The following is a 14,685-nucleotide window of genomic DNA, read 5'->3' on the forward strand; positions in this document are numbered from 1 at the left end:
TTGGGCAAATCTAAAAGGGCATAAAGAAAGTCATCCGACTCAGAAGGTGTTACAACCTTGTCAAGAAAAAGAAAGACGACTGAGTGAGAGCTTTGGGTGGGTAATAGGTGATGCAGTCAATGAGATAGGGATAGGAGATATGACGATAAGCCCCATTGTGCCTTTATCCAATGTTCCTCCTTGGCTATTAGGGGAATTAGAGGTAGATATGCACCTTTTAGAGAGTAGTATTGACAGGAGTCAAGTTAGTAGATACCTAGGGGAGAAGTATTCGATGTTTATTAAGATATATACAGATGCATCAAAAACATGATAATCGAGTAGGAGCTGCGTTTATTATACCAGAATTAAATGTTATGTTAAACAAGAGAATAAATGATAAATTGTCAGTGTTTACAGGAGAAATGTTGGCCTTCTCTTAGCACTTGAGTGGGTAGAAAATAGTAAAGCAAGGAAAGTGTTGATTGGATCAGATTCAAGCAGTGCATTAAATAGTTTTAAGAACATGCAGTCGGACGTGAGGCAGGACATTATGTTGGAAATAGCCCAAACTGTTTACAGAATTAAAAGAGTAGGAGTAATAGTAAAATTCATATGGATTCCAGCTCATATAGGGGTAGACGGAAATGAGTTGGCAGACAAATATGCAAAAAATGCAACCAAAAAAACAGAGATAGATATGGTAATAAATTATAGTAAGGCGGAGGTTAAAAGTATAATCAAAGAAGAAATGAGGAAGAAGTGGCAGGAAAAGTGGAATATGGAAACAAAAGCGAGAATGTACTACAATATCCAGAAGAAGGTAGGAGGAATGAGAGAAAATAACAGGAATAAAAAAGAAGAGGACATTATATCGAGAATGAGATTTGGACATACTGGTTTAAATAGTACGCTTAAAATAATAGGGAAACATGAAAGTGGGATGTGTGAGGTCTGTAATATTAGTGAAACCATAGAACATGTAATTATTAATTGTGATAGGTATAAGGAGGAAAGGTTGAGGCTGAAAGAAAGGTTAAGTAAAGAAAAAATTAGATTTGAAATGAATGAAATTTTACAACTGAATTCAGGGCATGTGGGGTATAGTGCAATATTTGATTATTTGAATAAAACAGGGCTCATTAGGAAGATATGAATTTAGTTGTCTTAAAATATTGGAGTTAATAATATGTGAAGGGTAAGGTATTAAAATTAATATTTTTATTAGATATTATATATTTATGAATTTTATTTTTTTGGATTTATATTTTTATGTATTTATGTATCTCTTTATTTAAAGAGTAGTGAGTGAAGGCTATTAGGATCCACACTCCATTTCAGAAGGTGGCGGTAATGCACACTTAAAAGTTGTTTGCCAACCGCCAATTTAAAAAAGAAGAAGAAGAAGAAGAAACGATCGGCTGAAATCAGACGAGTTTAAAATAGTTACTGGTGAAGGAAACAATCAGCTGAAGTCAGACGAGTTTAAAATAGTTACTGGTGAAGGAAACAATCAGCTGACATCAGACGAGTTTAAAATAGTTACTGGTGAAGGAAACAATCAGCTGAAGTCAGACGAGTTTAAAATAGTTACTGGTGAAGGAAACAATCAGCTGACATCAGACGAGTTTAAAATAGTTACTGGTGAAGGAAACAATCAGCTGAAATCAGACGAGTTTAAAATAGTTACTGGTGAAGGAAACAATCAGCTGACATCAGACGAGTTTAAAATAGTTACTGGTGAAGGAAACAATCAGCTGAAGTCAGACGAGTTTAAAATAGTTACTGGTGAAGGAAACAATCGGCTGACATCAGACGAGTTTAAAATAGTTACTGGTGAAGGAAACAATCAGCTGACATCAGACGAGTTTAAAATAGTTACTGGTGAAGGAAACAATCAGCTGAAGTCAGACGAGTTTAAAATAGTTACTGGTGAAGGAAACAATCAGCTTCATGCTCTGCATTAATGTCACTGCAGTCATTTACATCTAACAGCAGACAAGATATAGTAAATGAGATCTATGAAATATTGTACAGAATTAAAAATATGAACATTCAGGTAACATTTATGTGGATTCCGGCACACAGAGGGATTAAAGGAAATGAAGATGTGGATACATTAGCAAAACAGGCGCTGATGCAGGAGGAGGTCTTGTACGTTCCACTCAGTAAGTCTGAAGCAAAAGGAATAATTAAACGAAACATCATTAAGGAGTGGCAGAACAGTTGGGATACAGGAAACACAGGGCGACATCTCTATATATTACAGCAAAATGTGGGTACAGGAAGGATAGCCAGAAGAAACAATAAAGAGGAGAACATTTTGACAAGGCTAAGGGTAGGACATACTAGGCTTAATAAAACTTTGCACTTAATAAATAAGGACCCGTCAGGATTGTGTGAACACTGCCAAATAGAGGAGTCAGTCGAGCATGTAATTCTTCACTGTCAAAAATTCTATCGAGAGCGGGAAGTATTAAGGGAGGAAGGTAGAAAGTTTGATCAGGAAGAATTAAGGTTAAAAAATGTGTTTGATATTGAAGTAGGGAAGTTATTCTGTTATTTGAGAGAAACTGGATTGATAAATAGAATTTAGGGGCAAGAAATATTTTATTATTTTTATTAGTACTATTATTAGATGTATTTAATTTTTTACTCAAGGGAAGGAAAACTCTGGCCCACACTCCAACTTAGTAGGTGGCGGTAATGCACCATAATGCTGGTTGCCACCCGCCATTAAACGAAACTAAGAAGAAGAAGAAGAAACAATCAGCTGACATCAGACGAGTTTAAAATAGTTACTGGTGAAGGAAACAATCAGCTGAAATCAGACGAGTTTAAAATAGTTACTGGTGAAGGAAACAATCAGCTGAAGTCAGACGAGTTTAAAATAGTTACTGGTGAAGGAAACAATCAGCTGAAATCAGACGAGTTTAAAATAGTTACTGGTGAAGGAAACAATCAGCTGAAATCAGACGAGTTTAAAATAGTTACTGGTGAAGGAAACAATCGGCTGAAATCAGACGAGTTTCAAATAGTTACTGGTGAAGGAAACAATCGGCTGAAATCAGACGAGTTTCAAATAGTTACTGGTGAAGGAAACAATCGGCTGACATCAGACGAGTTTAAAATAGTTACTGGTGAAGGAAACAATCGGCTGAAATCAGACGAGTTTAAAATAGTTACTAGTGAAGGAAACAATCGGCTGAAGTCAGACGAGTTTAAAATAGTTACTGGTGAAGGAAACAATCAGCTGACATCAGACGAGTTTAAAATAGTTACTGGTGAAGGAAACAATCAGCTGAAATCAGACGAGTTTAAAATAGTTACTGGTGAAGGAAACAATCGGCTGACATCAGACGAGTTTAAAATAGTTACTGGTGAAGGAAACAATCAGCTGAAATCAGACGAGTTTAAAATAGTTACTGGTGAAGGAAACAATCGGCTGAAGTCAGACGAGTTTCAAATAGTTACTGGTGAAGGAAACAATCAGCTGAAATCGTATGGTGTAAGATCACTTTCAAAAACATGTATGCACAACTTTAAGCATTCATATTCGTATTTTTAAACATTTGTGCGTAAATTAACTTAGTCACGCAAAATTACGTTTTCATACACGTGAGTCAATAAAATTACATTTGTGTTTTTATGTGAGTGTGACTCTAGAAGCTATGACTGTAAACATTCACGAGTACAACTCTGATTTCTACGACTACGAATTCTTCACTATGAACACAAATTCAAGTTTGTGGGTACGAGTAAAGAACAGTTGAAATGACGTCACTGCCGTCACAGGGCAGGTAATCGAACCTCGATTCCATCTAACACGCATGCGTCAAAGGTGAAAGATGGCTAACAACAGACCTGAGGCTGCTAGCCTAGGCTCAGCATCACAGGTAAAATAAATAATGTGTTTATTCAACATTTTTTATACGATTTTACTATTTTGATAGCACTTTATAATGATATACATTTCTGCAACTCATAGACGTTATTGCTTTTGCTTGCAACCTATTTACTCGCTGTTAACTAGTGCTAGACGACGTTGGCGTTGATGAAGTGCTCTGTGTGAATGTAACGTTATAGTTAGTGATGTTAGAACTAAACTGCTCTGTTATCATATGTTTAGCAATGTCGACCAAATCAGTAATGACAACTGAGCCAGATATATGAGTTAACGTCAACCAGCAAGTCATTGTAATGTCAATGAGCATAATGTGCTAATACAAACTTTTGACTCAGTGATTCAGTATCTGCTTTTTATTCACGACCAGAGGACCTGAACGATTGAGGGTAATAAAATAACGTTTAATTAACTTATTGATAAGCAATGCAACATTTGTTCAAAACCAGTCATTCAAGGTCATCAGTACATTCATGCATTCTATTAGCCAGACAGTCAGTTGCTTGAGACCAGCCGCAGGAGGTATGGACTGCACGGGTTCGGACGAGCTTGCTTTTTGGTCTGAATATGGACCAAGACCCGGGTGTTGACAAGCCCTACTATGATTAATGTGTTTTGCAGGTGTTCTGTGTAATACTAAAAAATACCTATGGCTATAACATTTGGCATTTAGTTATTGTCTTTCTTATTACTCAGGGCCAATTAACAGACATCTTAAGCACAGCTCAAAACCGGGTGTTGCTGTTGAGAAACAGTGCACTGGCAAATGTCATGCCAGTCAGTCAGGGCAGTACAGGAGAAGCTGCTGTTGGACAGGGAGCACAGTCAGTGCCGACAGTGAGGCCTCAGCGCAATGACTCTGGACAGTCTGTGAAACAAGAAATGGCTCGGTAGGATACATGGGTCGTTTGTCTGCATTCATTTTGTAATTGCACACCCAGTGTAGGTACTTTTAGACAAACTAGGCCCCGATTCTAATGTAAGCAAAATATACATAACATAATCAGTCATTGAGAATGTAGATATATTTTAAGTTAGGTTGTTCTGTGTTGATGGATGATAACATATGAGAATAATAGTTTGCCATCTTATATGTTTAGGTCTTTTCCTGGATTTTTCCGAAAGGAAGCAAGAGGCAAAAAGCGTTTTGCACCATATACACCAACACAACCTGGGAAGAGCTTTTTGGTGAACTTTTTGGACTTTTTTACCAAATGGAGAAGAGGAACTGCAGCTTGTACTGGCTGGCCTTGGAAAACGTTCATTAACCCTTAATGAAAACATCACACATTCAGAGGTATGTAATCTTTAATTAACTTCCTTGCCTAAAGTAATATCTAAAGATTAAAAACACCCATCTTACAATTCATCTTAATGCTTGATGTAATAAATATTAGTATGACCAAATAAAAATCATTTTAATACAGTTTTAATCCTGCTTCTGTCATTTTAGTTTTCAGATTTGCTTTTGAGCACATATCCAAGACTGGCAAATATCTGTGGAGGCTGGCTGCTGCACAAGTCCACAGGTATGTAGGCATATACACTGAAACACAATTTGAAACCATGGACATTAATACAATGTACTCCCTAGATGAGTAATTGCTGTATATCCAGATTGGCTATATTTAGTATCTACAACTGTTCAATTTTAGGTGGGGGTGGGCAGCGGAGATTGGCTGTTATTCCTCCAGATTTAAATGGATATACCGTCCAGCAGCTAAAAGCAGTGAGCGGGAATGGAAAATACACAATGTACATTGCTTCTGGTGGTAAAGGAATTGTATCCAGTTCTTCTTGTAAAGGAGCAAAGGAATTTGAGAAGATGCCCAAAGCTCAGTGTACAACCTGGAAGAAAATGGTTCCGCTTCAGATTCTTCCAGGACACATAAAGGAATGCAAAAAACAACTTGTAGATTTGTGCGATTCTGCTGAAGAAGTATGTTAAAGCTTGGTCTTTCAGGCATTATTTCAGGATTTATTGGATTGAAAAATTACATGTTTTTATTGTGTACTGCGCTGAAAAGTGTTGTTATTGTGTTTCATCCCCAGGAAAGCTGCAAGGAAGAAGATGAAGATGAATGCTCAGCTGCCCTTTGCTATGAGAAAAGCAAGGTAAGATACTTTTTGCTGTTATTTTTAAGTTTAATTTACAAATGCCATTTATCAGCACTCACAAATATATGTAAAAACAGCATTGTAACTTGTAATTGGTCTTTTCCAAGGTATTTTCTTTGCACCAATTGCAGGTCATGGTGTTATACATGTCACTTTGCTGGTGCTATAAATTTAGGCTCTACAAGTGTTGTTTAAGTTTCTTTAGCTTCGATATGTTTTCTTATATTTCAGGAGTAGTGTGATGCTTTATTCACATGCATTGTAAATTCATTTGTTAGACAGCTGAGTGTCCTGTGTGCGGAAATGCATTTCATCCTGAAATCATTGAGTTCCATGCAGCCAGTTGCGGATTACGGTAATGTTGGTTTCAGTGCTACTTTTTTATGTTGAATGTTGATTTGACAATAAATTAGATGTAAGGAGAGTTCCTGCCAAATTTTTACATTTTAAATGTAATTGTTTATTGTTAATTCAGGACAATCTGTTTACTTCGTGTGCAGAACTTCAGATGATGATGGCCATGAGTCAAGTGATCCAATCAGTACCTTTCAAAGGTAAAATTGTATATTAGGGAATTATGGTGGTGAATGATGTTATCTGAACAATAAACCTTTAAAGAGATACTGCAGTATCAATTAGCTTTTTCCTGTTGAAAAGTGATGTTATGTGTGGTCATAGAGAAATCTAGTAATCCAGAAACATGGTATGTTTGTGATATTTTACCCGTTTGGACTTGCATTGAAGCCTCACCTCACTCCTGAGAACGTCACCAGTATAGGAGGATGTGCGAGTATTGTACCAGGCCTAACGGCCACCCTGAGAGACAGTAGCAACCACCTATGAAATCATAAAACACTCATAGATTTAGTTGTGATTCAAATGTTCAATGTCTGTTTTTATTTATTTTTTTCAGTTCTGAGGATATCTTGAATTGGATCGGTTCTCAAGTTGATGAGACAAACACATTTTCCATCTGTGTGTCGCGAACTGATCTCTACAACAGAGGCATGCAACAGTGGCAACGGCAGAAGAAGACCTCACCCAAATGTAGACTTAAGGTCACATTCTTTGCCGAGGCAGGCATTGATACTGGTGCCCTTACCAAAGAATTCCTCACAGGTACAGGTGTATGTCCATATTTGTTAAATCAGACACATATATGTCAACAGGGGGCCTTTGGTGGTGCAATGGGCTCAAATGCTGATTGGATGAAAAAATGAACATTTGAAGAGACCTTTTGTATTTTATGTATTTGTTGTTTTCCAGAAATGCTGGTAGAAATAGAAAAAAGACACTTTGTTGAAGGTCCAGATAAGAAAGGGAAGAATCCCGTTTACTGCCTTAACAGTTTGGACTGTAATTACTTCAGGTGTGTAATTAAGTTCTTTTTGCATGTTGTCTTTAAGCGTATTAATTGCAGTACTACTTTAGTTTATATGCAATTGTTTAATTATTCCATTTATTAGGACTGCAGGAGAAGTCATGGCAGCTAGTCTGGCACAAGGCGGACCTTGCCCTAACTTCCTGCGTGAATGGTGCTTCAGTTATCTCTGCTCTGGTGACTCTGACAGCATTCAAGTGTCTGCCAGTGATGTCACAGATTTGGAACTGTCACAGCTAATTGTAAAGGTAAGTCCAATTTTATCACGGTCAATAATAGTATTAACTTCATTATGACATGGATTGCACAAATCTAATGAGTTGTTTGTTTGACCGTAGAGCACAATTATGCAATGAGAACAACTTTCACTTAACACCAATCGACTTTCAGATAAACACCGCCAATGATGACAACATCAGCGACCTGATTGGTGACATTGTGACCTGCGGATACACTGGAATCGTGTCTGTGGATAAAAGGGACAGCATAATAAGGTATATTAACATTTTTGGTTTTCATTATGGCAAGGGAGTATTGTACAACAATTTGTGACTTGATTTGGATTTTTTTCTTGCAAAGCTATGTTGTGAAACCACTTTTAAATGTCACCAAATTATAATTTAACAATTATATATTTTTTCCTACAGTAAACCGTTTTACCACAAAAGTAGAATCTCCTGATGAAACACTTTTATATTGTCTATAAGAACTGTTATACTTCACTCCACCATGAGACTCATCCCGATGCTCGACCAGCTCAGAAAAGGCCTGCAGCTCTATGAACTACCAAAGATCATGAATACCCATCAAGACCTTTGCCAACCACTGTTTGTTACAGGGGAAGATGATAAGGTACATTCTTGTCTCAGACACTCTTAGGCCAGACCTGATTTTGTGGTCAACTTAGAGAAGTCCCTGTACATATTGGGGCTTACAGTACCATGGGAGGTTGCCGTTGGGGAAGCATATGAATGGAAAAGCCAGAAGTACACAGAACTAGCAGCCGAGGCAGAACTGTACGGCTGGCATACTCGGGTGCTTTCTGCTGAGGTTGGATGTGGAGAGTTTGTAGTCATTTTAACAACCAGGCTCCTCGAGGATGTGGGGATTCGTTCCAAAAAAAGTGCAGATTCTTCATAGGGATTGTAACAACACGTCCTAGTAGCTCGACATGGGTTTCTGGTTGCTTTTAATTAAGCATTTATTTTTTCTGCAAGAATTACTATGTTGAATGCAGACTGAAATGTATTTTCTTCTTAAAGGTAGATGCCGTCTTCATTTTGGAGAACAGCCGCCCTGTCTTCAGTGAGATTGGTTCTGCCAAACACCGCATGGAAACAAATATCATGAACTTTTTCCAGGACTACCTTCAGGAAATTGAGGATTCTGGTGTGTTTTAGCCAATATTGAATAATATAGAAGTAGTAAGCTTTTCTTCTGCTGTCCTGCAGTAATTTTTATACAGCACAGTGGAAATGGCTAGCTATGAATTTACATACTCCAATAAATTCACAAGCCTTAATATATCTTTTGCAGAATCTTGATGTAAAATGTGAAATTTAATATTATGACCTCTAGAATAACACTGCTTCATGAAATTTTACAGACAGCCAGGGCTTTTAACACCCCCTGCTCCCAACCCAAAAAGGGGCTATGCTTAACATGTTAATCTGATTTAATTGAGGGATTGTATTAACTAATTGTATTAAGTTGAAAAACTATTAAAAAGATGCTGCCTTCCTTTAGTTATCCAGACTTACATTTAATCTCTTTTTTTTTTAAGAACAAGATGGCCCAAGCAACAACAGTATTGCTCCAGAAAGTTTGACTGTTGGACGAATCATGCAGTGGCTCACCGGACAGGGACACAAGCCCCTTCTGCCTAGTGAAAAGAAGGACTTTGTCATAAATGTGAAATTCCACCATGACTGTGACACACAGCACACTGTTTGTTTTCCTATTGTCAGCGCCTGCAGTCGTACAGTCACATTTCCCTCAGCACACCTGAAAACATTCAGTGAATTCAAAAACATTATGACATTAGCCATATGCCATGGGCAAACTTTTGACAGGGTGTAACAAGTAACTGCATAAGTCAAAATAGGCATTGAATTGTTTTGTTTTATTGCCATTTTATTTGCCATTTTCTTGTTTCTGTGAATAACTTTATTCATTGTTACAAAACCATTGTTTTGCTGTTATTAATGGTTCACTTTAAAACCAAAATGAATGAGGAGTTAGTTTTTTACCTCACTGTTACTCCCGTGATAAAATGAAGTAATATCACAGCAAGCCTTTTGTAACTGGCAGTCTGTTTGCAAATGTTCAACTTCATTCCATTAAATCTTTTGTAAGGACTGCTTATATCTTAGGTGTTTCTTTGTGTCACACATAGACTTTCAATGCACTGAACCATTGATATATAAATGTCTCTGCCAAATGATTCTGACGATGCAGAGGGATCGATCATGGACTGTACAGTTTCCATACTAGCTGGAGTCAGCGGGCACTCAATTTCTGGGACTTCAACTCCATAAGGTTCTTCAGGCACACCATCAAACATCTCCCAGTCAGTTCCAAACAGCTCCGTGTTCTGAAAATAATGTTATTTTGCATGAAACAACATTTAGAAATATTTGAAAACACTGCCAAGCACACATTGACGTACAAAGGCCTAGTGCAGTGACTAAAGGAAATGAAAATCAAAATTAAGCTCAGTTGACTGTCTAATTGTGTGCTTAAGTGAAGCAACACACTACTCTTACATACTTCTATATTGTTATTCAATAACTTTCTTCAAGAGTTATTGACACCATTCAAAAACTTTAAATTTCAGCTTTTTATATAAGTCTAAATCGACACTTTCAGGTTGAAAACATTTGAACTGCATTTTTAACTGCACTTTGAGAGATAGCTTCAACAAACCTGCAAATCTTCATCTGCGTCACAAGGGTTCTGCATGTGACCCATAACCCAGAGTTGGTTAGGGGTGAGTCCACCTTCAGATCGTAAGGGATGGTTGTCCCAGCCTTCTGTGAATGTGTGAAGGGTCTCTGCCAGACGCGGAAGGAACACATAATGGGCACAAAACAGATGGACAGCATCTGACAAATCCAACAGGCCATCTTCTTCTAGACTGTGAAGAACTTCATAGTACAGATGAGTGACAGAGGTCCAGACATCTCGCCATAGGCGTTCAATCCTAAATAAGAAATAACAGGCCTTATTCAACTCAAAAGTAATCATTCACATAGTCTTACTTAAAATACTTTCCAACAATGATTTAACATTCTCACTATGAATATACTGTAGATTATGTAAATTATCATTTTAACCTTTGGTTGTGTACGCTTCGCCCAGCGATGAAGCTCCCTCTTCCGGTGCCTTTAACACTGAACATGGTTTCAGCAATTGCGACATTTTCAACGCCTTCATCGCCCCTGACCCTGGAAAATGAATAGGGGAAATGCTCAGTTATAATTATCATTTATCACAACAGAATATTCCATTGAACATTACTGAAATGATCAACAAGAGCATAGAAACAGTAGCACAAGATATCACTATTTACCTGGAAGGCCAGCCAAAGTTTTCCACTGCCTTGAGGAAAAATGAAAGGGCAGTGTTTGAGCAGTTATTTGTTGCTGGTTCCAGATACAGTATCTATACAGACAACAGAGTTTCATATAGTGAATCTGCAAACGTTTAAATATACTCACATTGCCTACTGCATACACAATAATGACTTAGGTTAAAGTATATTACCAAATGTAATGCACCAAAAATTTGCTCATTAAACGTGACTTTTGCTGTGCACATGGATAAATGCACAATATTAAACTGCATGTAATCAACTACTGTTGTCCTTTATTTTGATATTTTTACTTTTCATCTGACCCAACTGTCTTGTTTTTCTTAATGTCTTAATTCAATGGAGAAACGAAAAAATGAATTTGCAAAAACCAAAATCAGACAGTTATTTGAATTTGGTTTTGTCATTATACGTTTTGGATTCAAAAATGAAAAAAAATAAATAAATAAATAATAATAATAATAATAATACAGACGGACCCATATGCAGTCTATCAACAGTGACTACATGAACACAAACATATACAGGAAGAATAAAGCACTATAATAAAAGCAGTAAAAGAAAAAAAAAAAGTGATGCACCTTTCTTGAGTAACCATCTATTGCTCCAAATATGACGATGTTGTACCTTGAAATTAAAAGGATGAGATGACAATGAGCAGTCAATGAAAAGAGCTGCATTAACTCAACACCCATAATAAAGTACATAAATAAATGAATATCTTACCTTATGAGCTTATGGTTAGTGTCCACGTGCACTAATGACAAAGGCCGCTGTACGAAGTATGTCCTCCTGACGATGCAACCCAGCTGTGTCATTCTTTCCAAAATTCCTGGAGCGTCAACTCTGTGCATGGACTCCTTGATGCGATTCCACTGAACTCTATGTCCATTTGATTGGAGACAACCTTTAACCATTCTGTATCCTGCGTTTGGGATCCTGGTTTTTATGGAGATGACAGCATCATCCAGTTCACTGTCAGATAAACTGCTGTATGTAAGTCTTGTGGACAACCTGAGTTCATGCATACGCCGGAAAATTGTACTTTGGCTGACACCCAGCAGGTTGGCGATACAAGACACTGGTAAGGGCATGTCAATTAGCCGGGACAGCAGCTCCTCAGAAAAACAAAATTTTGGTCGGCCGCGTCCTCCTTCTCTAATAAAAACACAAGGACTCTCTTGGGAAAGAGCTGCGTGGATCATTCTTTGAAGGGATAAAAGACACTCCACAATTTCAGCTGGGATGTTTAAAATGCTAGATGCAGATGTCAGAATAAAGGCTTCCTGATTTACAACGTACTGGAAGTAGTCCAAATTAAAGTATGGTTGACTTAACGTGTCAGTGATCCTTGATTCCAGACGCTGCAGTAACTGAGTAGCCAGTGGTCCCTGTAAATGCCAAAATACATATTAGATGCAATACATGGTACCGTTACCTTAGCCGTACCAATTCAACATTATGTAACGTTAGGCTAAATAGACATTCAAAACATTACAACTGAAGTATGTTTGCAAACTAATAGGCGTAACTAAGTTAACGTTATCATTATTTTGCAAGCTAAAGCAATTACTTCGTCTGTTCATTACTGATTTGGTCGACATTGCTAAACATATGATAACAGAGCAGTTTAGTTCTAACATCACTAACTATAACGTTACTTTAACACAGAGCACTTCATCAACGCTAACGTCGTCTAGCACTAGTTAACAGCGAGTAAATAGGTTGCAAGCAAAAGCAATAACGTCTATGAGTTGCAGAAATGTATATCATTATAAAGTGCTATCAAAATAGTAAAATCGTATAAAAAATGTTGAATAAACACGTTATATATTTTACCTGTGATGCTGAGCCTAGGCTAGCAGCCTCAGGTCTGTTGTTAGCCATCTTTCACCTTTGACGCATGCGCGTAAGATGGAATCGAGGTTCGATTACCTGCCCTGGGACGGCAGTGACGTCATTTCAACTGTTCTTTACTCGTACCCACAAACTTGAATTTGTGTTCATAGTGAAGAATTCGTAGTCGTAGAAATCAGAGTTGTACTCGTGAATGTTTACAGTCATAGCTTCTAGAGTCACACTCACATAAAAACACAAATGTAATTTTATTGACTCACGTGTATGAAAACGTAATTTTGCGTGACTAAGTTAATTTACGCACAAATATTTAAAAATACGAATATGAATGCTTAAATATGTGCATACATCTTTTTGAAAGTGATCTTACACCATAGTTTTGTTCCTGAATGAATGAACTGTTTAAATGATTCGGTTCAATCACATTGAATCACTAATTAACAGTGACCTACTGGCACCTACTGGCAGTTTTTTTATTTCACATTTAAAGTATCTTTTTATTTAAATGTTCATATATCAGTATTCAACGTTTTATGTTTAATATATCAAAACACTGTTTATCGATTTGTAATTGCAGGTTAAACTATTCACATCCTGCACAAAACAGTGTTTAAATACATCAGATGCCACTTCAGATGCAGTTTTACATTTACATTTACATTTAATCATTTAGCAGACGCTTTTATCCAAAGCGACTTACAGATGAGAACAATAGAAGCAGTCAGGTCAACAAGAGAACAACAACAGAATACAAGTGCCATGACAAGTCTCAGTCTAGTATAGAACGCATAGCCAGGTGTATATAATTTTTTATTTTTTTATTTTTTTTTAATTAAATGAAAAAGACAAGAAAAGGAAAAGTACTGGTGTTAGTAGGTTAAGTGCAGGCGAAAAAGATGAGTCTTTAGATTTTTCTTGAAAGTGAGTAAAGACTCCGCTGTACGAATTGAGATTGGGAGGTCATTCCACCAGCTGGGCACAGTCCAGGAAAAGGTCCGTGAGAGTGATTTTGAATTTCTTTGGGATGGCACCACAAGACGTTGTTCACTTGCAGAGCGCAAGCTTCTGGAGGGCACATAGGATTTAACCAGTGAGATTAGGTAAGTTGGTGCCGTGCCAGTGGTTGTCTTGTAGGCAAGCATCAGTACCTTGAATTTGATGCGAGCAGCTACTGGTAGCCAGTGTAACCTGATGAGGAGGGGAGTAACATGAGCTTTTTTTGGCTCATTGAAGACAACCCTCGCTGCTGCATTCTGGATTATTTGCAGAGGCTTGACAGTACATGCAGGAAGGCCCGCCAGGAGAGCATTACAATAGTCCAGTCTGGAGAGAACAAGAGCTTGGACCAGAAGTTGGGTTGCTTGCTCTGACAGGAAGGGTCTAATCTTTCTAATGTTGTATAAGGCAAACCTGCAGGACCGGGTCGTTGTAGCAATGTGGTCAGTGAAGCTTAACTGATGATCCATCACAACTCCTAGGTTTCTGGCTGTCCTCGAAGATGTTATGGTTGACGAGCCCAGCTGTATAGAGAAGTTGTGATGAATCAATGGAATCACCAGTAGTTCAGTCTTTGTAAGGTTAAGCTGAAGGTGATGGTCATTCATCCAGCGGGAAATGTCACTCAGACAGGCTGAAATGCGAGCAGCTACCGTCGGGTCATCAGGCTGGAATGAGAAGTAGAGTTGGGTGTCATCAGCATAGCAGTGATAAGAAAAGCCATGCTTCTGAATGACAGATCCTAAAGAAGTCATGTAGATGGAGAAGAGAAGTGGTCCAAGTACTGAGCCCTGAGGAACCCCAGTAGCAAGGTGTGACTTTGAAACATCACTCCTCCAAGACACACTGAAGGATCTG

General features: G+C 37.8%; 2 protein-coding genes and 1 long non-coding RNA gene across 5 annotated transcripts; 2 read left to right on the plus strand and 1 right to left on the minus strand.

Moving 5' to 3' along the window:
* Positions 1-453: 453 nt before the first annotated feature.
* On the plus strand, positions 454-1,374 carry LOC113079456 (uncharacterized). Its single transcript, XR_003281709.1, has 2 exons — positions 454-802; positions 1,280-1,374. It is a non-coding gene; the product is annotated as an uncharacterized LOC113079456 (long non-coding RNA).
* A 4,340-nt stretch (positions 1,375-5,714) lies between these two features.
* LOC113079450 (G2/M phase-specific E3 ubiquitin-protein ligase-like) lies at positions 5,715-8,020 on the plus strand. 3 transcript variants are annotated; one of them, XM_026251718.1, is made up of 8 exons: positions 5,715-5,822; positions 5,936-5,998; positions 6,280-6,356; positions 6,502-6,555; positions 6,915-7,120; positions 7,268-7,370; positions 7,468-7,630; positions 7,773-8,020. In XM_026251718.1, exons 1-8 carry the CDS (start codon positions 5,742-5,744, stop codon positions 7,932-7,934), a joined length of 909 nt encoding a protein of 302 aa, XP_026107503.1. In that variant the 5' UTR covers positions 5,715-5,741; the 3' UTR covers positions 7,935-8,020. The 3 variants fall into 3 exon arrangements, with proteins under 3 accessions (XP_026107503.1, XP_026107504.1, XP_026107505.1); XM_026251719.1 differs by having other exon boundaries at positions 7,307-7,370; positions 7,773-8,019; XM_026251720.1 differs by having other exon boundaries at positions 7,721-7,861.
* Positions 8,021-9,170: 1,150 nt separating this feature from the next.
* LOC113079449 (uncharacterized) lies at positions 9,171-12,844 on the minus strand. Its single transcript, XM_026251717.1, has 7 exons — positions 12,814-12,844; positions 11,701-12,365; positions 11,556-11,601; positions 10,954-11,045; positions 10,718-10,828; positions 10,308-10,584; positions 9,171-9,975 (listed from the first exon to the last, which is right to left on the minus strand). The coding sequence occupies exons 2-7, from the start codon at positions 12,177-12,179 to the stop codon at positions 9,751-9,753; spliced, it is 1,230 nt and encodes a 409-aa protein (XP_026107502.1). The 5' UTR covers positions 12,180-12,365; positions 12,814-12,844; the 3' UTR covers positions 9,171-9,750.
* Between the last annotated feature and the right edge of the window lie 1,841 nt (positions 12,845-14,685).

Source organism: Carassius auratus, unplaced genomic scaffold, assembly GCF_003368295.1.
Source record: "Carassius auratus strain Wakin unplaced genomic scaffold, ASM336829v1 scaf_tig00028060, whole genome shotgun sequence".
Lineage (NCBI taxonomy): Eukaryota > Metazoa > Chordata > Actinopteri > Cypriniformes > Cyprinidae > Carassius > Carassius auratus.

What these genes read in the sequence shown, in the direction of transcription:
- LOC113079450 (XM_026251718.1), top strand. Translation starts at nt 5,742, where the DNA reads ATGGTTCCGCTTCAGATTCTTCCAGGACACATAAAGGAATGCAAAAAA. An exon ending in GCAGCCAGTTGCGGATTACG is followed by an intron (nt 6,357 to 6,501) that starts GTAATGTTGGTT and finishes CTTCGTGTGCAG; the next exon opens with AACTTCAGATGATGATGGCC. An exon ending in TTGGACTGTAATTACTTCAG is followed by an intron (nt 7,371 to 7,467) that starts GTGTGTAATTAA and finishes TCCATTTATTAG; the next exon opens with GACTGCAGGAGAAGTCATGG.
- LOC113079449 (XM_026251717.1), bottom strand. Translation starts at nt 12,179, where the DNA reads ATGATCCACGCAGCTCTTTCCCAAGAGAGTCCTTGTGTTTTTATTAGA. An exon ending in ACTAACCATAAGCTCATAAG is followed by an intron (nt 11,602 to 11,700) that starts GTAAGATATTCA and finishes TTTAATTTCAAG; the next exon opens with GTACAACATCGTCATATTTG. An exon ending in CGAAGCGTACACAACCAAAG is followed by an intron (nt 10,585 to 10,717) that starts GTTAAAATGATA and finishes TTTCTTATTTAG; the next exon opens with GATTGAACGCCTATGGCGAG.